Source organism: Camelina sativa, chromosome 4 (assembly GCF_030686135.1).
Source record: "Camelina sativa cultivar CO46 ecotype springtype chromosome 4, ASM3068613v1".
Classification (NCBI taxonomy): Eukaryota; Viridiplantae; Streptophyta; class Magnoliopsida; order Brassicales; family Brassicaceae; genus Camelina; species Camelina sativa.
In genome coordinates, this window is record NC_141883.1 from 23,332,607 (window position 1) to 23,359,568 (window position 26,962).

At 35.3% G+C, this 26,962-nt stretch overlaps 4 protein-coding genes across 6 annotated transcripts; all 4 read left to right on the forward strand.

The window, feature by feature from the left end:
* The first annotated feature begins 9,245 nt into the window (after positions 1-9,245).
* On the forward strand, positions 9,246-11,533 carry LOC104781261 (uncharacterized). Of its 2 annotated transcripts, none has more exons than XM_010505886.3 (5): positions 9,246-9,848; positions 9,968-10,276; positions 10,406-10,694; positions 10,800-10,892; positions 10,990-11,533. In XM_010505886.3, the coding sequence occupies exons 1-5, from the start codon at positions 9,516-9,518 to the stop codon at positions 11,103-11,105; spliced, it is 1,140 nt and encodes a 379-aa protein (XP_010504188.2). In that variant the 5' UTR covers positions 9,246-9,515; the 3' UTR covers positions 11,106-11,533. The 2 variants fall into 2 exon arrangements, with proteins under 2 accessions (XP_010504188.2, XP_010504189.2); XM_010505887.3 differs by having other exon boundaries at positions 9,318-9,848; positions 10,409-10,694.
* A 2,614-nt stretch (positions 11,534-14,147) lies between these two features.
* Positions 14,148-18,589, forward strand: LOC104781262 (peptidyl-prolyl cis-trans isomerase PASTICCINO1). 2 transcript variants are annotated; one of them, XM_010505888.2, is made up of 20 exons: positions 14,148-14,444; positions 14,551-14,635; positions 14,728-14,797; positions 14,891-14,988; positions 15,228-15,350; positions 15,463-15,495; positions 15,669-15,727; positions 15,844-15,925; positions 16,031-16,189; positions 16,279-16,336; positions 16,503-16,651; positions 16,756-16,853; positions 16,953-17,022; positions 17,103-17,162; positions 17,269-17,325; positions 17,409-17,477; positions 17,588-17,665; positions 17,752-17,853; positions 17,942-18,013; positions 18,144-18,589. In XM_010505888.2, exons 1-20 carry the CDS (start codon positions 14,371-14,373, stop codon positions 18,456-18,458), a joined length of 1,911 nt encoding a protein of 636 aa, XP_010504190.1. In that variant the 5' UTR covers positions 14,148-14,370; the 3' UTR covers positions 18,459-18,589. The 2 variants fall into 2 exon arrangements, 1 of the variants encoding a protein (XP_010504190.1); XR_015597481.1 differs by having other exon boundaries at positions 14,150-14,444; positions 17,417-17,477.
* Positions 18,590-18,726: 137 nt separating this feature from the next.
* Positions 18,727-21,403, forward strand: LOC104781264 (phosphatidylinositol:ceramide inositolphosphotransferase 1). The gene is made up of 11 exons (XM_010505889.3): positions 18,727-19,283; positions 19,373-19,462; positions 19,757-19,843; positions 19,937-20,005; positions 20,094-20,174; positions 20,264-20,335; positions 20,419-20,479; positions 20,565-20,667; positions 20,746-20,888; positions 20,976-21,082; positions 21,164-21,403. Exons 1-11 carry the CDS (start codon positions 19,251-19,253, stop codon positions 21,233-21,235), a joined length of 918 nt encoding a protein of 305 aa, XP_010504191.2. The 5' UTR covers positions 18,727-19,250; the 3' UTR covers positions 21,236-21,403.
* A 2,551-nt stretch (positions 21,404-23,954) lies between these two features.
* Positions 23,955-26,884, forward strand: LOC104781265 (serine/threonine-protein kinase BSK6). Its single transcript, XM_010505890.2, has 9 exons — positions 23,955-24,392; positions 24,517-24,725; positions 24,815-24,950; positions 25,058-25,191; positions 25,280-25,385; positions 25,491-25,576; positions 25,764-26,120; positions 26,212-26,325; positions 26,414-26,884. The coding sequence occupies exons 1-9, from the start codon at positions 24,308-24,310 to the stop codon at positions 26,663-26,665; spliced, it is 1,479 nt and encodes a 492-aa protein (XP_010504192.1). The 5' UTR covers positions 23,955-24,307; the 3' UTR covers positions 26,666-26,884.
* Positions 26,885-26,962: the final 78 nt, after the last annotated feature.

Below are 26,962 nucleotides of genomic sequence, written 5' to 3' on the forward strand. Positions count from 1 at the left end.
CTACTACTTGTTATAAAGAAAATGTTTAGAGAATTATTGTCTTATGATATTTATCTGTTCCATATGATACAACATATATATAGGGATACATAATAAGGTTTAGGGTTACACTAATGGAGTAATAATGAGCATCCACATAATATAATATATTCATAACATTTCCCTTTAGATGACCATTATAAAAATGTAGTCCTAAATGCGCATATGAGATGTTGCCTCGTTAAAAAAACATTTCCAGGAAAACCCAATAGGAAAAACCATAGTTAAGGGAAAAAGAGTGCAGCGCACTTCTACTCCTCCTCATGAGTACATCACTTGAAATCTTTGAGATGACGATCCAATATGATGAAATAGCTTCTTAAAAGTAGTGGTTCGAAACGCCTTGGTAAATGGTTCGCCAAATCTTCACTTGAACGAATATGTAGTAAACATGTATCGCCATTCTTCTACTGGTTATGGGTCTCGCAAGTGACTCATCTTTATCATTATCTTTGTTTCTCACAATCTCATCAATGTATTTCAAAGACTTTGAAGATGATAATCTTTCACCATTGAATTCATATTCTCTTCAGGTGTTTATCTTTCGCGTGTTCTTTGTTGTCTCGTTAAAAACCTTTCAAGGAAAAACCCAATGGGATAAAAACCATGATAAGGGAAAAAGAGTACAACCACACTTATGATTATATTTCTCCCCCTGAAAGCATCATCTTCAGGTTATGCATTATGATCATATATATCATATTTTCTGAATTGTTATAAACAGCGCTTTCAGGTACAAACTCATATGATCATCATATATTCTACTGGGTCATTGAACTTCAAGTCATTTGAACCCCTTTCATATAGAAGATCTATTTGAACTTTAAGCCCAAATCTTCTTTTACATACAATCTTCCAAACAATCATCTTATACATAGGAGTTATTCATAATCTCCTTGTAAAAATTTCTCTTTCAACTCCTCTTCTTAGTATGGTATTACAAAGACCATTTTTCTATGTTGATATAAGCATCCTGAGATAACATCTCTTTCATCAGATGTCAAATCTGTAACCTCAAGAAATTTTATGAAATATCTGATCTTATACAATCTGATTTCTCTATCTTTCAAGACTAATATTTCATCATTGATTATTTCTCCATATATTCCTTGGTATGCGAAATCTCTACTAGAGATTAGATAACATTTTCATCATCAACATATTTGCACTTGTTCTTGTACCTTTCTTTTAACAAGACCCACTTGTAAGTGCTGAAGAGACAAGAGACACATATAATTTTTATTTTAACGAGGTTCAACAAATGCCTGCATCCTCAAACTTTGTTGAAAATACTTCTTGAACATAATTACAATTGATTTCAATCTCGGACTTACACAACCCTAAGATATTCCTTAGCTTGTTCCCGATTTATTTTCAACCCACTATAAGATCCCTAAGATCAACAACAATGATCTACACTCTAATAGAGATAAACTCTCACCATTTTCTCCTCAAAGGTGTCAAAAGTCTACAAAACTTTTTCCCGAGAACTATAAAATATTGCTTCTAGCAATATGATCACTTTAAGGGAAACTTCTGATAGTTTGAAAACTTCTCAATAGACTGAATCAAGTCTTACTCTTATTGTCAAACTCATAAGGGATCTAAAATAGTTGCTTCCACCATATGAGAGTACATTTCTCATATCAATATCAAGAATTTATGAGAATCATTGTCCTACTAACCGTACTTTATTTCTCATAAAGATCCTCTTATGTCCCACTCATTTTACACTTTCAAGTGTAAGGACTACAAGTCCAAATATTATCTCTTTAAGAGACTAGAACCATTTCATAGTTATTTCTTTCAATGATTAATCAATCATTCTTTGTTTATACTTTTCAATCAAAGTTTTTCTACTAACCGCGGTATATGATCCTCGATTTTTAAACCATAACATCATCAACTGCAACACTGCATGCAAACATATAACGACGTCGATTTGCTTATTGGTTCCCTTTCACTCTAGACATGACTCAACTTGTTGAGATTTCCTTTCATTATGATTCTCAGGTACATGAATCACACTTTCTTACTCATGTCTACATCTCCTTTAGAGATTTTCATGACTCTTTGCTTTCTCGGTGCCATATTAATTTATGCTCCTTTTATTTTCCGAGGATGCTTATATTTGGAACCATAAGTCTATCACACTTCATGCGATCATTAGACTTAATAGTAGTTGATCTTATCCTTCTAGGACATTAATTGGAGCACAGCTGGTATATGTGACTTTTTCACTCAAAGTCAGAAAATGGCTCTTGCATGCATTTAGCATCTTTGCAATCTTTGCTAATAAATTATATTTTCAATTTCTAGCGCACATTTCAAAGTACGAGGATCAAGATAATTTCTTCCATAATATTTCTTTACCAACTGTTTATTTTCTCCCCCTCATGTTGGAAAGACTAACTCACTGAACCAACAGTCTTTGCATCTCGAGATATTCAATCATCAAGAGATATTAATATCCAACATATTTCCAACATTCTTTCAAATTCCATCTTAATCATTGTGGTGGAGCAACTTAACATGTATAAACACATTTAGATGGAATATATATGGTTTCTGACCCAAACCAATTATAGTGGGGAATACTCATAATATAATATGTTGGTCTGATGCGAACTTATTGACATATAGAGTCATTTATGTCAATTACTTGGCATGGTTTCACCACCATTGTCAATTAACCAAATACTCTTGCAAACTCCGTGTTGCAAGTTAATAACAAACATATATAGTGGATGATCAGTCCCTAATATTTCTTTGTATACGTACCAGAAAATTGACACTATCCAAATTCATGGGGTGAGCCATATAATCGGCTTGCTTTGTAAGCAACACACACATAAGAAATCACTAGGAAAACTCTTTAGGTTCTCTAATGAATCTTTTCAGAAATTTCTGATTATTCTTTCGCATCACTAGTGAACCGGAATGGCTTAACCGGTCATGCCAAACAGTGAGATTTTCACAATGCACTTTATCTTCTAGATAAAGCATTTAATATCTAAAATATTTTTCTTGTCTTGGGTAATACTTATGATTTCAAAGTATTTTTCTTTCTTATTGTCTCAACACGATTACTTTTCAAATCCTCAAAATTTGTTCTATCATATAAGTGATTAAACTCATTTCGGGTGTGAATATAATCTTATATTTTATCCATCACCTCTGTATGTGGGATTCATTAATTCTCCCCCTCGAGATGATGACACTTCATGTCTATCAATCTCGATTTGAATCCCACTCTGAAATCAATAATATTCCCAAATTGTTCATGTATTATATCTTTTAACTTTTTAACTTTTTAACTTTGAGACTTGGGAGACTATAACACATTAATATCAAATTGTGTTCTCATAGACAATAGTATATATACTCTTCAAGAGCTTTCAATACTTTTTCTACTATTTAATATTGTAGTAGAATAGTGGAAACCACTTATAGCATAAAGTCATATTCACTTCAAAGAATAGACCAGCCCAATAGGATGTGATTCACATCAACATCTCATAATTTTACTCATTCACAAATAACAAGATTATAAAATTTTAAAAATATATTTTTCACTATATTATGTCTACATGACAACAATATTTTGTGACAAGTAAATTATGTATTTTCCAATATCTTTCCATCAAAGATATCATTTTCAATTATATAATCTTGGTAATAATTGGAATCAAGTTGATTTGTATTCTTTTATAGAATTTTAATCATTTACTTTTTTTAGATTATTCTAAAGAACTAATGAATTTTATGGTCATATACTTGGACTTAAACCTTCCTGTAGAAGTGATGCCAAGAAAACATAATCAATAATTATTATTTAGTAATTTGTTACTAAATTTTCAATATATTCACCAAAAAGGTTGGAAACATGATTTAAAAGATTTCATTATGATATTATATATAATTAAAATTTGTGATTAAACAATCATATAGCAATAATATGACATGTGTGTATGATTCTATAACAATTATAATTATATGACGATCAATTTCTATAAAATTGTTTCCGTCTGTTACTATGTCATATATGAGTGTAACGATTAACTATATATAATATGATGGATTAGTAGTACTTATCTCGGTACAGACATCAAGAGACGGAGACACCATCGGTGAGCGATTATTTGCTTAGTCCAATTATTAGACGCACTAAAAACCAGCCCGAACTGCATATAAACGATACCACATGAGTTACTCATGATGAGTATATTATAAATCGAGTTCAATTGACAATACAGTATAGATCTCGATAACTAAATATTAAAACCGTGAAACTCAGTTTACTAACAGTAAAACAAAGGGATAATAATCGATGATGGATAAAATAATAATTGCAATATTATACATATAGTTAACTTCAAGCTTAAACAAATTAATTGAACCGTTCATATTTCAAACATGTATAATAATAATATAGATCAATAACTATGATCATACACACGTATAAAGCGTTGCACACGTATGATTGGGTAACACCACAAGCAATAAAATAATACTGATAACAAACACAGTTTTTTGTGAACCTATTATATAATTGAATTAACATATCCAATAGTCAAAGCATAAGCATAGTATAAGCGATATGCAATAAATATAAAGTATTAAGCAAAACTTATCTCTAGGATGAACGATGGACGGTTTGTACTCTGTATATTGATGTTTACCGGAGAACGGAAACGTTAGAAAAAGGGAGATACAACCGACTGAGTTTTTTTTTTTCAGCGGCTAGGGGTTTTTTTCCTTAAGACGGCTAGGTTAGAGACTCGTGCTAATAACGTATTATAAACAAGAGGTTTAGAGAATTATTCTCTTGTATTATTCATCTGTTCCATATGATACAACATATATATAGAGACACATAATAGGGTTTAGGGTTATACTAATTGGCCTGAGCATCCACATAATACAATATATTCATAACAGTTTTTAATATATAATCCGTTTAAGAAACATTAGGTATATTGCTGGCGGATGCAAAAGTAGTTTATCAATTACTTGACATTTTCAAGTACATTGGTGTGTGGTAAGGGTTAAGATGTTAAGTTTCTCAGTTATAGGGAAACAAGAGTGTGCTAGCTTGAGGGCTTTGGTGGCACTAACGAAGGAAGCATGTCAAGCTATATGACTGAAGGGTTTTGTTGAAATTATGAATAATGTGAATGAAGGCTTTGGTTGATATAATATATATATATGGATGGAGTCGGGAACATGAACATGAGGAACTATGTATGTGATTTGACCATATTGATGATACAACCTAAGTGATTAGAAGTCGTAGTTTTAAAGAGTTATGTACTGTTTTATGAACGCGCTTCAAAAATCTTTTTATGCTGTAGAACTTTTCATACGTTAAATTAGCTTACATTGCAAGCAAAAACAAGCGAAGATCTGTAACTCTCTCTCGCGAAATCTAAAGTTTTGAGGAGATCATAAGAGTATGGTCCGCCGTGTATGCATGTGAGTGACAACAGTGGAGCCTACGCACGTGACGTTAACATGTGCCATCCAACTAATATAATCCCCCTAATCTCTTTTTATTTTATTTTTGCGATTAAAGCTGCAAATTAATACTATGTTCCTTTGTATCCATCATTTTCTGTCGTTGGTTTGTTTTGAGTTTACAACTCATCCATCTTTGCGTGTTTTGCGCGGATCCATAATCAATAACCATGGATCGGACTTCGTACCGGACATATATTCGATTTAGCTGTCTGACTACATGTAAGGTCAAATTTGTATTATTATTTGTTGTTTAACTTTGAATAAAATAAAACGTTTTAGTTTAATTTGTTGATTGTCATCTTGAAGGTTTTGTTAATCCATTTTTAATAAAACGTTTTTTGGTGAACTATTTCTTTGTTAGTCCATTCAAGAGAGAAAAAAATAATCCACATATTAAATTCCGAAAAAAAAAAATAATAAGGTTAGGTTAACGATAATGATATATATATACATACTAGTAATCAGATTTATGTAAGTAAAGATCGCAGGTTCTAAGCAACTTATATGATCCACCAAATAATTTTTAAAAATCAGAATTGCATAATGAAATAGTTGAATATACGAGGAAACAAGAGACGGTCCCATATGGTTCTATGGTTGGGAATAGAAGCTGCAGCCAATTATATTTTTTATTTCGGAAACAAACATGAAAGTATATTTAAAAGAGACAAAAGCAAAGTATAGGAAATTATGGAAACAAACGAGCTTAAGTAACCTCACCCCCCAAAATACTATATTTGTGTCGTGAAAAGCATTTATAGTATTTGATAATTTTTATCGTGATATACTTATTGTCACCGAAATCAAAATGGACTCCACCACCCACCCACAGAAACAAGATAACGAGAAGTAATAATTAAAACAAAAATAAAACCATTGGTTAAACTTAAATTATGCAGTCAAGATTTTTTTGTCCAGTTCAGACTTCAGAGACAGTCTTCTCGTGTTGTCCATGTGATGTGACTTTAATTTTCTGATGTCAAATAACATCAAATCGTATTTATATTCTTCTTCGCGATGCTGTTTTGTATATTATTTATGAACTAAAATTCTCATGTTTACATGTTCTTTTAGGAAATAAATGTTTTTCCCAACATCTTTTAAAATTGTCTCATGATCATAGTTGGCAAAAAAGTTCCTAATTAAGCCTGCTGCTAGTGAGAGAGTAATTAAATTATATTTATATATATAAAAAAAAACAATTACGACGCTTGTCTTTTTGATGTTCACATCTAATAGTAATATCGTATAATGTAGGTACGTAGTTTGATGAGTCTTAGCATAATCACCTAATATTTAGCATATTCAAAAGATATGAATCATCAAATTGATATCTACTCCTCGTTTTGAGTTGGAACGCATAACCCCTAAAACACAATACCTAACATACAACTACAAGACTGATCGTCACCAACTAGAGCCATTAATAATAATATGTTCAGTCACTTTATAATTTTTTTTTTTGGAAGCAATACAATTAGCGAGGACCGGCAAGGCGGCAAGTCACTAATTTGCTGAACCAAATTTTAAGGTTTGTATGTTTTTAAAAATATATCCTTGTGATCGACGGTCTCTTCGACTTTATTAGTGAATATTATTAACATACATAAGACAGGAAAGCATGTCATGCACGTTATATGGGCGGGGGAATAAAGATCAATCAACAATTATCTATGTATGTTTTTTAGTTTTTAGGTCACACATAACGGTGTATATTTATTATACTTTGTTTTATTAAAGTTACGGAAAAAGAATTGATCGTATCACAAAACGAAGTTCTTAAGAACCTTTTTTCTGGTTTAAGGCTCCTACAACCTACGATAATGGAGTGGGAGTACTTCAATTCACACTAGTTAAAAGCATGGTCAATAATAATATTTGTTTGAGTTGGTTGGTATAAATAGTTGCTTATCGTGATAAGTCAAAGAAGTAGAAAACGATGTTGTAATAACTTCGTTTTGTCTTTCGGCGGAAGAAAAAGAAAAAAAATAATTTAGGGGAAAACTAAGATCCAAGGTCTCTCTCTTTGTGCTTTCACTTTACTTTCTTTTGGAAATGTGTTCTTTGATTTCGGAAAGCCTGTGGAGACCAATCATAGTAATTAAGATTCACTTCCGCGTCAGCATAATCCAACGCATCATCTACCTTAAAAGCTTTAAGTAATTTAGGAATGAAGAATTTTGATTTTGAAGCCACTAAGCACCTTTTCTTTGTTTGTCACACATACACTGTGCAAAATTATAACCATACGAAGATAAACCCACATAACGAAGGAACTTGAGAGAAAAATATCTTAGCTGTAAAGGTAGAGAGAGTAGGAGACAAACGTGCTTAGTAAAAATTGATGTTTTTAAGGGAAGTGGTAAAAGGAATTAGAACTCTTTTGTTACATAAACATGGTAATGACATGCAGATCTAAAAACGTAAACCTCTATTATTAATTTATTATGTACTAAATTCATACCATCAAACTAGATAAACATAGGAATAAATCATAATTAACATATTTCCTCTCTCAATCTTGTGACATCTACTATTCCAAAAAGAAGAATCTAGTGACATATTAAAAACTACAAAAAAATAAAAATAAGTGACATCTCATGTTTATCCAATGGTCTTAGTGGACTAAAACTTGAACGTGTCACCCTTTTTATTTACATAATCGCCGCTATAATTTCACGAAATTTATTTTATAAGAAACCATATATAGATTTATCTATAATTATATCAGTTAGCTTTTTTAATTAAATTAGTGGGGAATGGGAGAGAGATAACTTGTACGCGAAGAATAAGATCTCGTTACCGCCCTCTTTTGCCAAGTGGATCATAGATGGGCCAAATGTCTAACATTGCGACACCCAACTAATCAAATCACGCCACGTTTATTTGCCACGTCACACCGTCGTGCAGTGCAGTGCAGTTGAAAATGATTTTTCTGTTGTTTCGGCGGCACCGTTATTAATAAAACCCAAAGGAATTTATGTTGAACTTACAAATGGGTAAAACCGTCATTTGAGTAGTCTCGAGAAAGTACTATCCATCATTAAAAACCTAAAGAAACGCGCTTTCCACGACGGTTTGTGTTGTGTTGGTGTTGTCACACCATACCCTTAATTACCTTTACGATAATACCCCTGTCTCAATCTACGGCTAATCATTTCCATTAATTCAGTTAGATTTTTGTATTCCATCATTTAAAATCACTAATAATAGTAATAATGTTCCATGTACAGTACCTAAAACGAGAGACGCCACTTTTCTATAATCTACCTTGATTAGAAAAGAAAACATCCTCTTTTTTTTCTTTTTTTTTCTTTTTTTTGTGCACAGAAAACATCCTTAAACAGGATTTTTATACAACGAATCAAAAACGACTAATACATGTTTTCACGTTCGATAATTTGAATGTAGACCTCTCCTCATCACTCAAAGTTGTAAAGGGTGATTAAGTAAAAAAAATGTTACAAAAAGGAAGGCACGTGCTATGCCAATTACGGTTATAACCCGAAATCACGTGGTTTAGTCAACTCGCTTTACAGATATTCCGAAGAAGAAGTTAGTAGTAGCCTTGTAGTAGTAGTTTGTTGGACCCACTCTCTCACTCTTCCTTCCACCCCTCTCGTTACGCTGCCTGTACCAAAGGCGCGTGATCTCCACTTATAAACCGTAGGCGCGTCCATTCAAGAAGAAACCTTCTCCCTCTCCCACCACTACGTCTTCTTCTTCCTTCTACAAATACCCCACAGTCTCTTTCCCTCGTCTTCTAAGTTTTTTTTTTTTTGTTGTTTCTCGCCAGAGACTGGGTCCCTTGAGATTTCTCTCATTATTGATACTTAAACAAGCAGCAACCTCCTACTTTCTCCGCTTCTTTTTTTTTGTTTTATAAACTCTTCTTCCTCGCTCTCCGTGAAAACTAAATCAGTTAAACAAAAACAAGAAAAAAAGAAAAAAAAACCATGGAGCCTTGTAGCGTAACTGACGATGCTGAGTTTTGGCTTCCGACGGAGTTTCTCACCGACGACGATTTTCTCGTTGAGAAAGAGAACAACGCTGGTGGAGGACTCGAACTCGTCGATGACTCCTTCTCTTACGAGCCGCGTCTTGGATTTGGGGCTTCTCGCTCTACCGTTAAGCCTAATAATAATAACGCATGGTCTATGGATAAGCAAAGTGACGATGAGAAGTTCTTAGCCGGATTGACTCGGCAGATGGTTCAGTCATCTCTGGAAGATGATTTCTCCGGTGGATTTTGCGGTGATCACTCTTTTCCCGCCGGCAACAACACCAAGGTAGTTCGATTTTTGACCTTAAACCGTTCTCAATCGTCTTTCTCTTTTCCTACGGTTTTTATTAACTGTTTTTTTTTTTTTTTTTTTTTTTTTTTTTTTTTTTTTTTATGGTTCGTCAGGCTTTGGGTATGAATCGTTCGCCTCTGTGTGTCGCCGGAACCGGCTGCTGTTGCCAGACTCGGAGATCGAACCAGAATTGCAACTCTCGAGTTTCTTCTTGGGATCTGTACTGTGCCGCGGCGGAGGAAGTAGCCAGGATGAGTATCATCGACGAACACTACCATAGTAGTGACAGAGGACTTCTCGCTCTTCCCACAAAACTTTCGTCCTCTGTCACCGCCACCGCCGTTAAAAACAACCCTAGCAACGGCACCGGTTACTACAGCCACCGTCAATCTCTCCCATACCAGAAGCTACAAGCTATCCAAGTAATGAATCATTATCGATAACTCTCTAAAGATTTTATTTTTTCTGAAATCTTTTGTTGTTGTTGTTGTGTGTGTGCGATTGTGCTGATTGGTTTGTTTTGTTCGTTTTGTCTTCTTGTGCGGTTTCAGCAGCTAAAGCAGCAACAGCTGATGAAACATCATCATCATCATCGCCAATTGGTGCATCAGAGCAGAGGAGTAAGACTTAATAATAGTAATGGTAACAAAAATGTTGGTGGTCCAGTGGATTTGTCGTCTTCTGCATGGTCTAATTATCAGCTTCCGAGGCGTGATGTTATGAGAGCTGTATTCATCGGAGATCAAACCGGGAAACGTGGCTCAACCGGAACCGGAGTCTTCTTACCCCGTAGCGTTAACCACTCTTCTTCAAGAGCTGAGAGTCGTGACGATAAGCCCAGTAAGTACCAAAATTTTTAATGTCCCCAAGTGTCATTTTTGGTTATACAAACGTTTTATTGGTTTCTGATGAGAAATGTATTTTTTTGAACTCGTCTGCATATAGCTCTATCGACTGTTTTGGTTCCGGCTCGATTGACTCAGGTCCTGAATCTGAACGTAGGCGAACCGGTCCGGTCATTTTCAGGAAATCTCAACGGTATAACAAAATCTCGACCTCGAGTGCTTATTTAAGTGTTTTGAAGCAGTCAATTTTATAATCAATTGGTTTAATTTCCTGTTAATTAATCATGCAGATGTGTCGTGGAGACAGAGGAGCAACAATGGTGGGTTCTCAAGCCAGCTGCACGGTGGTGTTAGGGCGGAGCAGCCAGCGAACGAGCCTCGGTTACCATCGGAATGGGCTTATTGATCGATTTGGTTTCCGTGACTTTTGGGTGTGTTTAGGGTGAAGACTTAAAAGGGTTTGGAAAGAAACAAAGAAATAAGAAAAGATTAGGATTTGATGACAGGTAGTGAAATAGTGGAGTAGGGTTTTCATATATAGATAGTGGAAGATATGGAAGAAGAAGAAATAAAAGAAAGGATAGAGAAGGTGAAGTGACGAGGTTTTGGATCGTTTAACCACCATTGATGGCTGATAGTTGAAGAAAAGAGCATTGCGAGAGAGACAGAGACAGAGTAGACCTTTGTTTTTTTTTTTTTTGGTTTTCTTTTGGAAATTATATGTTAGTCATCACCGGGCTGTTGCTTTAGTCTCACCCTTCCTCTCTCTCTTTCTCTTTTGTTCTCTCAACTCAACTCTTAATAAGCAATGGACAAGTATTAGTAAAATAAAAAGATTGTTATATATACACTAATTCTGTTTGCCATTAGATGCTTAATATTGGAATCTGCAAATTCAATGATATATCTCATTGTCTAAAATCTTATGCAAGCTAAATCATATCTTACTATGGTAACTTTTTCTACAAAAAAAAAGTAAAGGGAACACTCACAGCTTACTTTTGATGATTGATAAATATCTTAAAATCAAATCTCTAATTTTGGAGAAGAAGTTCTCACAAGCAAGTAACAATAGCCCACAAACAGTCTTAATAATTAACAGTGTTCTTACACAAGTGTAATAGTACCATATATATATATTTAATATTACTAGTACTTATACCTTGATCAACTAGTAGTCTAGTATAAAAGTTACGTTTTTAAGAAGAAGAAAAAAAGTACACCACCATTGAGACACTACTGCTAAGTGCTGACACACAAGTACACCATTGGTGGTACTTTTGGTTGTAGCTCAGCTTTAAAGAGCTCATCTTTTGAATAGACCTTTCCGGGTGGTTGTGGAGGGTGTGCTAGGTTAGGCTAATTTTACTGATCAGATTCTGTTAGTATCTGGTAGCTCTTGTAATGTTCTCGGTTCCATTGATGGAATAATATAAACTTAGATGACAAAAAAAATAGAGACACACTACTGACACAGAAGCAATTTACCACAGATAAAACATAAAGATAAGTAACTTTTTATGATGCCAAAAACCTAAATACTGTATTTTGTTCTCGACTTCTCGTTATACTCGCCTAGCTAGCCTTGTTAATAGCAACAAAAAGGATTCAGAATCATAGGTTAAGGCAAAAGAAACAACACGAAATGGTTTTTTTAATTAGAAGGAAACAATAAAAAAAAACTGTGAGGGAATTAGGCAACCCATTAAGTAATAGTACACTCCTTGTATCGATGTACACGAGCAGTTAAAGAAGTGGGATTTGATTAAAATGCTGAAAATGGTGCTCTTCTTCTTTGTTGTGGTGCAACGTGCAGACTTTGTCCTAAGCCATTTGTTATTATTGTCGTTAGCTAAGATTAAAAAATATTTGACAATTTTCTAATGTCGACATTTGAGTAATGGCAGCTATTTTTAGTTGTGTTGGTTTTGTCGGTAAGTTTTTTTTTTCTTTTCAAAACGACTAGTACAAAATCATCAAGTCCTGTTTTATGTTCACCAGGACCGTTCGTAATTGTGTGAACCATATGTATGTTAATGGGATGCACATGTTGATAAATTTGGTGTTCTGTGCTTTGACTGCTTCACGCCGTTCGTTGCGTTCTTTAATTATTGTAATTTCTTCGGATAACAACATTATTGAAGACCACTTACATTCTCACATCACATGACTCCGCATTTATTCTACTTTCCTCTTCTTCTTCTTTTGATTTTTTTTTTAAATTTTTAATATTCTTTCACTTACACATTAATTTGAAGAAAGATAACTGATGCATACCCGAAAAATGTCAAAAGAAAGATAACTGATGCATACATACATACAGGTTGGTCTCTGTTTTTATATTTTGATTTTCGGGTTTACAATCTTAAAGTATTCATTTTTTTTTTTACTTATATATATGTGTTCCACTGGGGAATCGCGTTAAAAAGGTAATATGACTAGAGATAGATGGGCAATAAAGGCTAATATGGATGTTGTTTTTTTTTTTGGACAAACAATGGAAAAACATGTCGTATGATAAACAAACGAATCAGCCAGTGGTACTTTGGTTATTGCGAGTTTTAATGAAAGTTACGATGCTTGATTTGTTACAACATTAGTACAGAATACAGATCGACATACATATTAATAATTAATTATCTTAATGTTTAAGAATTAATTAGCTACCAAACTAGTACTGTAATATACTAGTAGCTCTAAAATGCAACTCCATCTACTTTTCCTCCTCTCTACTATCACTAATACTATGTGTTATTTTCCCTCTGGAGACCAATTATTGAATTATGTTGACCACATGTCTGAATGATAAATGACTTATCTGTCTATAAATACGAATTAATTCTTGTTCGTTTTGGCTTTTTCTTTGGTCGGTCAATATTTTTCCTTTTCTGTTTTTGGATTTTGGAATGTCTAGAGAGAAAAGAAAAAAAATCTAAAGGAAAAAAGAATCGAGTAAATGGGTGTTCTGTTCTCACATGTAGAAATTTTCAATAGTCCAACATATTTGCTCAACTAACAACCACCAACCCATCACCAAATTTTCGTTTAATCTGTTGTGTCATACAAATTTCAGATCAAAAATCATATACTAATTCCAATATTTAATTGAAGTGTTCATGTACATGTAGACATTATCATTTGAGTGGTTTGGATCCGATATAGTTTCCTCTTAGGGGGTAAATTACGTCAGATTGTTAAAGACTGAAGCTCAAAACTAGCCTTGTTAGGCTAAAAGTACAAGTGCAACTGACATTTTTTTTTTGTAAATTCACATAAAACATAACAAATTAATTGTAACCATTTGCAAAATTGAAGGTTAAAAAGAAAATATTATGTACTATTATGTAAGGAGGTATATAATAACATGGGCTGTTACACAATTATAGGCCCGTTCAATATTAAAGCCCGCTAAAACTAGTCAAAAAGTCAAATAGAAGACTTCAAAAAAGAAAATTAAATCTAATCCTGAACATGTATCAGAATCAAGTGGTGGGATAATTAATTTACCCAGTGTTGTTGTTGTTGTTAGTTGAGCTACCCAGTGTCATCAAGAGAGGAAGGTTTAGGGAGAGCTTTGGTGCTTTTGCTTCGTCGCTTCGATTCCACCCTGGGGTTTGCGTTCTTCAAAATCCTAATTTGAGATCTTCTCGGAGCTCTGGAATTGATCGGCGATGGCGGTGGGAGATCAGACGGAGCAGAATTACTTGCCGAAGAAGAAGAAATCCGAAACGGAAGACGATAAGAGGTTCTATCTACTTTGGAATCTATGTTTGAATCAGTTGAATTTTATCTTTGGCTAGGAGTTTAATGAATCGATCATTTAATTTTTGAGAGTTGTATCTGTGGAATAGGAGGAAGAACATTGTTCCAGGGAGCTTGTTAAAAGCAGTGGTTAGACCTGGAGGAGGTGATTCGAGCCCCGTTGATGGTGATCAGGTTATCATCTTGGGCTTTTGTTTTTGCTTGTCGTGAGACAGATATTAAAGAGAGTGGTCAATTTTGATGGTTATGTGTAATTTTTTCGTCAGGTTATTTATCACTGTACTGTTAGGACACTGGATGGTGTGGTAGTTGAATCTACGAGGTCAGAATGTGGAGGTGAGACTGACGAAGCATTTCTCAGTAGAGAGTTGCTTTGAAGCTTTTTTCTTTGTTATAGGGATATCATCGAATGTGTTGTTTGATGTTTAGGGAGAGGTGTACCGATAAGAGATGTCTTGGGGAAGAGCAAAATGATCCTTGGATTGCTCGAAGGAATTCCCACTATGCACAAGGGTGAAATTGCTATGGTAAACTCAAAAATAACGTTTAGAGTGCTTTACCGTTTTTTTGTATAATTTCAAAGATGTGACTCTTTCCGCAGATGTTGGCTTCGTAGTTTGATTTCTGAATATGGTTTAGCTTATTTAGTTGAGTCACCTGAACTTCAATGAGTGGATGCGCCAAATACTTGTTAGCTATTTCAGATCACTTTCTTGATTCTTCACGGCTGAAGAAGTCTTTATACCTTTTTGTGTTTTTGTTTCAGTTCAAGATGAAACCTGAAATGCATTATGCAGAGAAGGATTGTCCAGTCTCAGCTCCAGGGAATTTTCCAAAAGATGATGAGCTTCATTTTGAGACTGAATTGTTGGACTTTTTTAAAGCCAAGGCAAGATCTCATCAGAAACTAAGATAACAGTGCTTTACTTAGCCAAGAGACTTTAAAAACTTGCATGTCATCTGATTTGACGTAAGCTTTCCTTTCCTGTGTTAATGTTCAGATTGCAAGTGAAGATCTGGGGGTCGTCAAGAAGGTAGGACCTGATTTTCCATATTTGTAGACGTAAATTGGGTCGGGGATGATGTATGTGTTTGGTGGCTTGGGGAAGGGTAGTGTAAGGAAGAATAAGCAGAGGTTGAATGATATGATACAAATTTCTCTTGTTCTTTCTGATGGCTCAAGCATTGCTTTTCTTTTATATGAAAGATTCTAAATGAAGGTGAGGGATGGGAATCTCCCAGAGAACCTTATGAAGTAAAAGCCAGGTAATTTAATTCTTGATCATTCTAGCATTTTGGGTCAAAATATCATTTAACCTTGTTTCCCCTTGTGAGCTGAAACGTAGATTGAACTTTTATTGCATCTTTGTGGTGTATATTAGGATATCTGCTAAATCCGGTGATGGACAAGTGATCTTCTCTCACACAGAAGAACCTTATTTCTTCACGTTTGGAAAATCTGAGGTGATTGATAAGTTTACGGGGCATTATTTTTAGCTTTTTACTCTCTGTCTATACATATCCGGTCCAGCGGAATACATTGCTGACTATTGCTCGTCAATTTGGCAGGTGCCTAAAGGTCTTGAAATTGGAATTGGAACTATGGCTCGGAAGGAGAAGGCAGTGATATATGTTCGCAAGCAGTACTTGACTGAATCTCCTTTGATGCATATCGATCAAGACCGTGAGGAAGTTCATTTTGAGGTTGAACTGGTCCATTTCATTCAGGTATAAAAAAGACAAACCTTATATAATTCAATTTTCTTATGTAGTATTTTGCGCATTTAAGGATTGACATTCAAGTTCTCGTTTTGAAGGTGCGTGATATGCTTGGAGATGGACGTCTCATAAAACGTCGAATTCAAGATGGAAGAGGTATGTTTCACACTTTATTTGTAACTGTTTTCTTATCCATTTCAACATGATGCTGGTTTTATTCTTGTACATCTTGCTTGGGATCTGCTAGAATCCAGCTCTTGTTTTCTGCATAAAGTATAGCCTGTAGACTATTCTGATCTGAAACGTTTTACCAACTTATTAGGTGAGTTTCCCATGGATTGTCCTCTTCAAGACAGCCGGTTAAGCGTTCACTACAAGGGCATGCTTCTCGATGAAGAAAAGACTGTCTTCTATGATAGCAAGCTTGAAAATAATGATCAGCCGTTGGAGTTCAGTTCAGGAGAAGGACTGGTCAGTTACTCCAACGTTTATTGAAAAAACTAGTGGAGTTAATTACACGATTCAGTTGAAATATATTTCCAGGCATGGTTAAGATTATTCTGTCGTATTTTCAGGTCCCTGAGGGATTTGAGATGTGTACTCGTTTGATGTTACCTGGGGAGATTGCTCTTGTTACATGCCCCCCTGATTATGCATATGACAAGTTTCCAAGGTCATACTCTTTTAACTGTACAACTCACATTGAACATGAATACATGACAGCGTACTGTTGGAGAAATAAACACATTTTGGCTGTTTCCTCTCCTGATAGACCGCCTGGCGTTCCTGAAGGTGCACATGTTCAGTGGGAGATTGAGCTTCTTGGTTTCGAAACGCCAAAAGTAAGTTGGTCTAGTTTGATGCCTACCATATAAATTGTAAACAGCTTCCATTTCTTATGAATCCAGTTTCCTTGTCACAGGACTGGACTGGTTTGAACTTCCAAAGCATCATGGACGAGGCAGAAAAGATCCGAAGCACGGTATGGAGCAAATATTCTGCTACCATATGAAATATGACCGAGACTCCTAAATTATACCATTACAGAATTTTCTTTAGCTAATCTTGATTATACTATGAACTTTCAGGGTAACAGGCTTTTCAAAGAAGGAAAATTTGAGCTCGCAAAGGCGAAGTACGAAAAGGTATATAATCCAAAGCTCTAACCAATTCTAGAATTAGCCTTTTGTTTCATCATGTCTGAGAGGTGACCCAAAAACAAACCAAGGTACTCAGGGAATTTAATCATGTAAACCCGCAAGATGACGATGAAGGAAAAATATTTGGTGACACAAGGGTGAGTTTTATCTTCTCATAACGTTTGCAGTTATATACATGTCGAAATTTGTCATATTGTCGTTTTAAGTATTAACTATCTCTTGTATCCTTTCTCTCTCACTTTCGAAGAATATGTTACATCTGAATGTTGCGGCATGTTTGCTTAAATTGGGAGAGTGGAGGAAGTCTATAGAGACGTGCAATAAGGTAACCTTCAAACAAACAGAATCTCTTGAAGGCTTTATTTTAAAATCAAAAGTTCGGATTCTGAGTGTGCTCCAATTTCCAAACAGGTCCTAGAAGCAAAGCCAGGGCATGTGAAAGGTCTCTACCGCCGCGGAATGGCGTACATTGCAGGTGGAGAGTATGATGACGCTAGAAATGACTTCAATATGGTATATTATGCTAAAACTGCTTATCATAATCCAATCCATAGATTTGGTAATTTGTTTACTAACATGACTTATGTGTCTGTGTGTTTAGATGATCAAAGTGGATAAATCATCGGAAGCTGATGCCACAGCTGCTCTATTGAAACTGAAGCAGAAAGAACAGGTCAGTGTTTGAAAACCATCTCAACCAATTGCCCACCCCAATCAAGTTCATTAATGCTACTTATGTTTTATTTTGCCAACTTCGAGATACTTAATGTAAAATCTCTGAGTTGTTTCGTTCGACCTCACAGGAAGCGGAAAACAAAGCTAGAAAGCAGTTCAAAGGATTATTCGACAAGAAACCGGGGGAGATAACCGAAGTGGGTACAGAAATAAGAGAGGAGTCTAAAACTATAGAAGAAGTAGATGAGACAAAGGATATTGATGAAGACGAAACACAGGAAGAAGAAGAAGGAACAACAACGGTGAGCACGGAAAGGAAGAAGAAATGGTCGGAGAAAGGGTGGCCTTTCCTGAAGAACGTGATGCTACAAATCGGAATGCAGCTCGGTGTAGTTCTGATAGGGATTTTGATATTCCAGTTTGTGAATGCTAAATTTACATGAGAGATCTATGAAGGAACCAACAGTACTTACTCCGCATATCAAACGGTTTATTATTAGTACCACTAATCGATTCTCTTACTTGCTGCTATTTGTTTAATACTGATCGATTAATATAAAATTGATATTTGCTATTTGTTTCCTTTCATTCTAATCATATGATTACTAATTAATGAGAGAGTAAAATAACGATACATGAAATAAATGATAACAATTCCACCCACAACCACTCAGGGTTAAATAATAGTAAAAGAGATTTCCTGAAATTAATAAAAGTCGCCTACTAATGTTTATGTTTTTTTTAAAAAAGTTTCAACCGTTTAGACCGTGTTGAACTCGCGTTTTATCGTACACACCAAACGATGCTTAAAAGGTTAAAACGCTGATTTTGCCTTGTATCAGAGATTTTTGGGGGCAACGGAGAAATTTTTGTTTTTTAGGGCTTTTTTTTTTTCTTTCTTTCTTTTTGGGTTATCATCGTCGTCTCAGATCCTTCTTAAAGGAACAATCTTATTTTGTTCTTAGATTCTTTCACTCTCGTCTTTTGATCTCTTCAAGTTTTGGTGTCGCCGTCGTTCTCGTTTCAACCTTTTTTCCGATCTTCAATCAATCACCCGCGTCTGTCCCGACTTGGATTTTATTTCCGATCAGATAGATAAAATTTGAGATTAGGTGGTAAAAATATTTTAAAATTTGGTTGGGTGTTTTGGTTTGGTTTGATGATGTTGACACGAACTGTTGGGGTGTGAAGAGTAGTAAGGAAGTGAAAGTGTATAAGCAACAAAGAAGAATATAATGAACCTTTACATTCGCCGCGAAGCTTCCAAGGTTCGTCTTTATTTTTTTCTTTTCTCATTCTGATTTCTCTGTTGAGTAATTTGGCTCAAGTTTATAGTAACTGGCTCTTTGTTCTGTAGCTATGGAAGAGGTTGTGTTCGGAAATCACGACAGAGATTGGTCTCCTTGCTGAGAATTGGAAATACCTTCTTGCTGGTCTTCTCTGTCAGGTTCCCTATCTTTTAATTTCACCTTTTTTCTGATACCTTCAACCTGTAATTGAGCTTCGTATATCATTTGAATTCGACACCTTTTTTGCTCTTAAGAGTAGAAGAAGGGGTTACAATCATGGTTTGTGTTATACATATAGTAACTTTAGGCCTTGGGAGAATTTAAAGCACAAGACTTGAAATTGCCCTCTTTTTCTTTCTATGGGTTTATGTCTCCTTTGGTGTCTTTGGTTCAATTCGCTCTTGATTAGGTGTTAGTTTTGACATTTATTCGAATGCATCTGTTATGTGCAGTATATTCATGGTTTAGCTGCTAGGGGAGTTCATTATATTCACCGGCCAGGACCAACGCTTCAAGATTCCGGCTTCTTTGTTCTTCCGGTTTGTCTCCATTACTTCAGCTCGTTTGGTTGATCCCTTTATTCTTCAGAGCAAATGTCATATGTAAGCTCTTGTTGGCTTTTTGTGTTTTAGGAGCTTGGTCAAGATAAAGGCTACATAAGTGAAACTGTCTTCACTTGTGTATTTGTTTCATTTTTCCTGGTGAGTTTCCTCAAGATACAAAAGATTCATCTCTGGTTCTTTTCTGACTAAGCAGCCGTTATATGAATGGTTTGTTTTCGCCTTGCAGTGGACTTTCCATCCTTTCATTGTGAAAAGCAAGAAGATTTACACTGTGTTGATATGGTGCAGGGTTCTCGCCTTCTTAGTTGTAAGTACCCTTTACCTTTAGCTAAGTAAATAAATGCAATTCAAAGGTTTACCTCATAGAAGTCTTTTGCCAATTCTTTCCATTAACAGGCTTGTCAGTTTCTCCGTGTCATAACATTCTATTCGACGCAGCTTCCTGGCCCTAACTATCACTGTCGAGAGGTAAAAACTAAATTAAGTTCTATACAACGACTGGGGCCCTAATTTATAATTTCACATTCATGTGTTTCTTGTGTTACATACAGGGTTCTGAGCTTGCCAGGTTGCCAAGGCCACACAACGTTCTTGAGGTGCTCTTGCTTAACTGTGAGTTTTCAGCATTTTCCCCTTCCTTCAACACATCTTTTTATGTATGTTTTCGTCTTATGTGATAATACGATGATCTTATCAGTTCCTCGTGGGGTGATATACGGATGTGGAGACCTGATTTTCTCATCGCACATGATATTCACACTAGTCTTTGTCCGCACTTACCAGAAATACGGTTCTAAAAGGTACAAAGTTTCTCTAGTCATGTCATAAAACAATAAAGAAAAGATCATCTCTATTATATCTTGTAAATGTTCGCTCAGGTTCATAAAGCTGTTAGGTTGGGTCATTGCCATTTTGCAAAGCCTCTTGATTATTGCGTCCCGTAAACATTACACAGTCGATGTGGTTGTTGCGTGGTATACTGTGAACTTAGTTGTCTTCTTTCTCGACAACAAATTACCAGGTCTGATTTTTTTACTTGAGAAATTACTTTGCAGAAACCCTCTAATATTTCTGATTTCTTATTTGATTTTGTTTTGTTTCAAAACAGAACTGCCTGATCGAACAACGGTGTTGCTCCCTGTCGTCTCAAAAGATAGAACCAAAGAAGAGAATCACAAACTCTTGAATGGGAACGGTGTTGATCCAGCAGATTGGGTACACATCTGACTTGCTTTTAAAAAAAATCTGGTTGAAAACCCAATAAATGTGTATAAATTGACCCATTTGGTCTTTCAGAGACCGAGGGCTCAAGTGAATGGCAAAGACAGCAGTGGAGGTCACACTGATAACAATACCAATGGCGCATGAGAGCTCAGTATTATGGGTTGTTGATCATTGGTAAATTTGATGATATCACTATTGATTCAGAAGAGAGCACGATGGAGTTTGTATATTCCCAGTTCCTTGCTTGTCAAGTAATCTGATGTTTGTTAGGGATCTTACACTTTTGATAAATGATGAAAATATAACCAAAAACACCAATGTAGCCATTTTAGGTTTCATCAACGTTTACTTAGATATACAACCAACTGCCTATTTTGGACGATGACTATACCTACTATCTAATTAGAATGTGGGACAGTTTTTGTTGTGTTGTCTATAGTTATAAAACATTCTATCGCTATTTTGTAACTCTCTTGAATCTTGATGCGATCTAGAGCCGTCTACCAAACAAGTTGTAGATAGCAATCATATAAAATTGTTCGCCCATGGAAGTGGAGAATAATATAGTTGGGGGTGACGTTTAAACAAACAGAAACATTTGGGGGGGTGAAGTATATGGGAAATGAGATAGAGCTTAAGGGAAGAGGCGAACGTGGCGTATGTCGGTAAGGAATGTGGTCAAAGGCACATCCCATGTGGGCTCACATGTTTTACATCTTCTTCTCACGACACTTAACTTTGTCACCCTCTCTGTCTCTTTCTTTTTCTCTTTCACATTTTTTCGGTGCTCATACTAAAAAATATTTAGCTAGATAGTCCCAAAACTTCCAACGTACCATATTGTATACATTCTTGGATATTTTGAATGACTTCTATAAGACTATAACCGTTTCAATTTACTATATTTCCCGTTACGGTAGAGTCGGTTAATGAAGCTGTAACCGATGTTTAATATAATTAATATTTATATGGGTGTCAACTTCATAGAACATGCTAATTGAATAATATATATGAAAAGAGTATGTATGTAAGATAGAACATGGTAATTGATGGTCCAAAACATCACTTTGTGTTTCGAGATGCTCATATATTTTTTGATAATGGATTTATTAAGGAAGGTTATAGAATACTATCGAAGTATCAACAGTTTTTTTTTCAGTGCCCTACCGGATCGAATAATATTTTGGACCCACTGCCTTGAATGCAAATATTTGATAAAGTTGATGTTGTCTTCCTTTTATTTTGCTTCTTTTGTGGTTAGATATTGTTTCTTAGGATTCGGTGTCACATTCTCAAAGATTATTTGGCGTCTGACGATTGGCTAATCTTTTATTCGCTTAGAAGCTGCAAAAGATAGGAACACCACTGACATAGAGATGCACACATATGATCATATATGGTTGGTATGAATGGAATGATAATGAACATTAATTGTTTCAATGTTTCACAAAGGAACGAGTAATTTCATTTCTTTTTCATGCAGTCATGATGATGCACCTTTAATTTGGCTGGCAAAAAACTTTTTCTTTCTTCACTTTTTTTTTGTGTGTAGTATTGTTGTAGTATTTGAGTGATTATGACAAAAAGAGGGTCCTTCAGTGTCATATATATGGGTAGTAAAATCATTCATTCAAATGCAGAAAGACAAAGACATTATCATTGTACCAACTGTCTTGATATGGTTGTGTTTTTTATGAAGTTCTTGATTTTTGTTAATCTTTGTTTAATTGATGTTTTGACACATCGAATAGTAGTAGTTAACAACGTGAAAAAGTAATGTAACGGCTGCTTTACCAACACACACATGACACATGCAGTAATAACGTCCCTAACTACATAGTTAATTTATAGGAAGATATTATTATGTCCTCAAGCAATTATTTGTCTATCTCCTCAGCTGAGCTAGAAAGGCCAAGAACAAGACAATTTTAAAATATCCATTTTTTTTTTGTTAAACTACGTCATATTTTTATCTTTACCATTTCCAAATATTTCAGAAATGGAAATAACGTGTATCAAGCATTTGTAATTTTGTAAATCATTTCTTCTCCAAAAACGACAACTTTTGAATCAGTGAAAGTTGTTGATAATTGAACCAAAGTTAACGAGTACGAAAGTTTACTATTCAAAGAGATTTTATGTCTTAAGACACCGTAAAAACAAATATAGAAGTGTTGAATGCAAACACCGACACATGCTGAATTTTTTCTTGGGTCCTTTTATCATATACTTTAGTATATATACTATTCATCATATCACACATCTCCAAGATTTGATCATTCTGCTGGTTTAAAGATTGTAGAAACTTTTAGTGCTAATTAAACTCAACCTGAAGATATGGAACGTCAAGTCAACCATTAGTGTTTCATGGTTATAGTCTTGTACATCCGTTTAGTATTGGGTAAACACAACCTTAACATACGCTTTTACGAGTATTTTTTTTAGGTCCTAGTTGAAATCTTAAAATATAAAAGATCTGTATACTTAAAAAGTAGTATGATAATTCATAATAATATTCCAAAAAAAATAGTCAGCTAGAAAAAGAAAACTTAAAAAAAAGTCAATCAATCGCCAAAAAATGGGTCTAATGATGACAGTTCACGCGGTTTCAACATGAATAAAAAGTGTTTTTGCTTTTTGTGGCTTTTATTTACTTTCAACGGTTAAATAGTAAAAGCCATTCACTATTAGAATTTCACCCCTATGATTTGATTTGATCTCTTTCATAAATTAAATTTTTGTGGCCATATACTACTACACTCTTTTATAAAATTATTATTATACATCCATGTCTATAATTTTCCCTTCATCTTTTATTTAGCTTATGTTTAATAAAAAAAATACAACATATTTGGAAAATTCTATTCCCTAGAAAAAAAAAAAAAAAAATTTAGAATTTTTTAAAAAGTTTAAAAAGAGAGAGGCGCAAAGTTTTGTGGAAAAAAAAACAACTTTCGGATAAAAAAACATTTAAATATTAATTAGAAAAAGAACAAAAAAAAGAAAAAAACAATTCTCTTTGTAGAGAGAAGTCTGAAAACGCCAAGAAGAAGAAGAAGAAAGCTTGAGACTTTCTCTCTGTATCCATTTCGAAATCGATAAAGACTTCAACTTTTCGGTGTGTTATACAATGACAGCTTTCGTATAGTTTCGATTTCTCAAAAAAAACCCGCTCTCTCGATTCTGTTATCGTAGTCCCTGATCACCCCTTCTCAAATGGGAGCTCGTTGCTCTAAGTTCTCATTCTGCTTGTTCCCTTCTCACTTCAAATCCGCTTCAGTTCTCGAATCTCCTGATCTCGGTCTGCTTCTGTTTTCACAACAAAGGTTTCATCTTTTTTATCGTATTTGACTTTGAGGGTTTTTGTCGTCTGATTTGTGTTTTATCATTCTTCTTCTCTCTTTGGTTAAAAAAAAAAAAAAAAGAAAATGGAGGCAAATCGTGGCCGAGTTTTAAAGAATTCAGATTGGAGCAGCTTAAATCTGCTACAGGAGGTTTCTCTTCAGATAACATTGTATCAGAACACGGTGAGAAAGCTCCTAACGTTGTCTACAGGGGAAGGCTTGATGATGGTCGTTTGATCGCTGTTAAACGCTTCAATCGCCTTGCGTGGGCTGATCATAGACAGTTCTTGGTAATTCGTAAACCCTTCATGCCCCTTTGATCTCTGCAAAGATTTGATTTTTGTATGGTCTAAATCGGTGAAATGTTTGTTTGATTTAGGATGAAGCGAAAACTGTTGGGAGCTTGAGGAGTGATAGATTGGCTAATCTGATAGGATGTTGTCATGAAGGAGAAGAGAGATTGCTCGTTGCTGACTTTATGCCTCACGAAACGCTTGCAAAGCATCTTTTCCACTGTGAGTACTAGTTTGTTCTAGTCAGTGGGAAAATGTGGTTTTTTGCTTCATGAGATTGTGTAGTGTCTTGGTGATGAAGTTGATTGGATGTGTTGTGTGTTTTGTAGGGGAGAATCATCCGATGAAATGGGCGATGAGATTAAGAGTTGCAATGTGTTTAGCACAAGCATTGGAATATTGTAGTAATAAAGGGAGAGCTTTATATCATGATCTTAATGCTTACAGGGTTTTGTTTGACAAGGTGAGTATATTGATTCAATTTTTCCTTAGTTTCCTGTGTGATTTGTATTTTAAGTTGTTAAATTTGTTTATCTTTTGTTGGTTTACAGGATGGGAATCCCAGGTTGTCTTGCTTTGGACTCATGAAAAATAGTCGAGATGGGAAGAGTTATAGCACAAACTTGGCATTTACTCCTCCAGAGTATTTGCGAACGGGTAAAGACTCTCTTTGCTTCATGTTTACATATGTCCCTTAGCTTCCAAAATGTTTCAGGGCACAAAGTTCCCAAGGCTAAATCCACTTTGTTCATCTTGTGCCAGGTAGAGTTACACCAGAGAGTGTAGTATTCAGTTTTGGAACCGTTTTGCTCGATCTCATGAGTGGAAAACATATTCCACCGAGCCATGTAGGTCCTCTACTATTAAAAGATCTACAAACTTTAGATGTAATGTAGGACCTGGTTCATTGTGTCCTGCTGGATATTTGTTGGGAAGAATTTGTATTTCAATCCTCACTAAAATCTAAATGATGTTCATCATTTTTTTCCTGCCTCATTCTTTCTCAGTGACTCTCTAACGTTTGCTTGTATGCAGGCGCTCGACTTAATCAGGGGAAAGAACTGTGCAATGTTAATGGATTCTGCACTCGAGGGCCATTTTTCAAACGAAGACGGAACTGAGCTAGTACGCTTAGCCACACGTTGTCTGCAGTATGAAGCTCGTGAGAGACCAAATGTCAAATCTCTCGTTACTTCACTTGCCACACTCCAGAAGGAATCTGATGTAGCTTCATATGTTCTTATGGGTATCCCCCATGAAACAGAGGTTGAGGAAGAGCCTTCGCTTTCTTTGACACCCTTTGGTGATGCATGCTTAAGAGTGGATCTTACAGCCATACATGAAATACTTAATAAGGTTGGATACAAGGACGATGAAGGAATTGCCAATGAGGTGTTAATTTATTCCTTTCCTTTGGTCACTGCTTAGTCTTTTGCACTTAGAGACTTGTTATGAATATATTTTATTTACCTTTCTTCTGCAGCTCTCCTTTCAAATGTGGACTAACCAGATGCAGGAATCTCTCAATTCGAAGAAGCAAGGCGACTTATCTTTCCGTTCCAAAGATTTCACAACAGCAGTCGATTGCTACACTCAGGTAATATCTACAAATGCAACATACCTCTATTACATGTGGATTAGAGATAGACACTAATTCAAAATGACTGGTTTGTTATATGGTATAGTTCATTGATGGAGGAACAATGGTATCACCAACGGTCCACGCGCGGCGCTGCTTGTCATATCTGATGAACGAGAACGCACAAGAAGCTCTGACCGATGCATTGCAGGCACAGGTTGTGTCTCCCGAATGGCCAACCGCTTTGTATCTTCAAGCAGCTTGCTTGTTCAAGCTCGGTATGGAAGCCGATGCTCAGCAAGCTCTCAAGGACGGGACTACATTGGAAGCTAAGAAGACTAACAACAAGCGCTGCTAAATAGCGTTTTCGAAAGCTTTGTGTAGGCTTATTTTGTTCCCTCCCTCTCATCTCTTTCTCTCTATCTCCATCTATATGCACATACACACATATGTGGGTGTATCTATTATATATGCATATACTTTTGATGCCTTCTTCTTCTTCTTTGTATTTATTTTCCGAATCATGCTGATGCTTTTGATTTCTAGTGTGCCTTATGGGAAGGTCTCTTTGAGAGAATTTTTGCAGGCTTCCGTTTACCAATCAGTTATTTTCAATTTAACATTCTTATGAAATTTGGTACAACAAACTTATAAG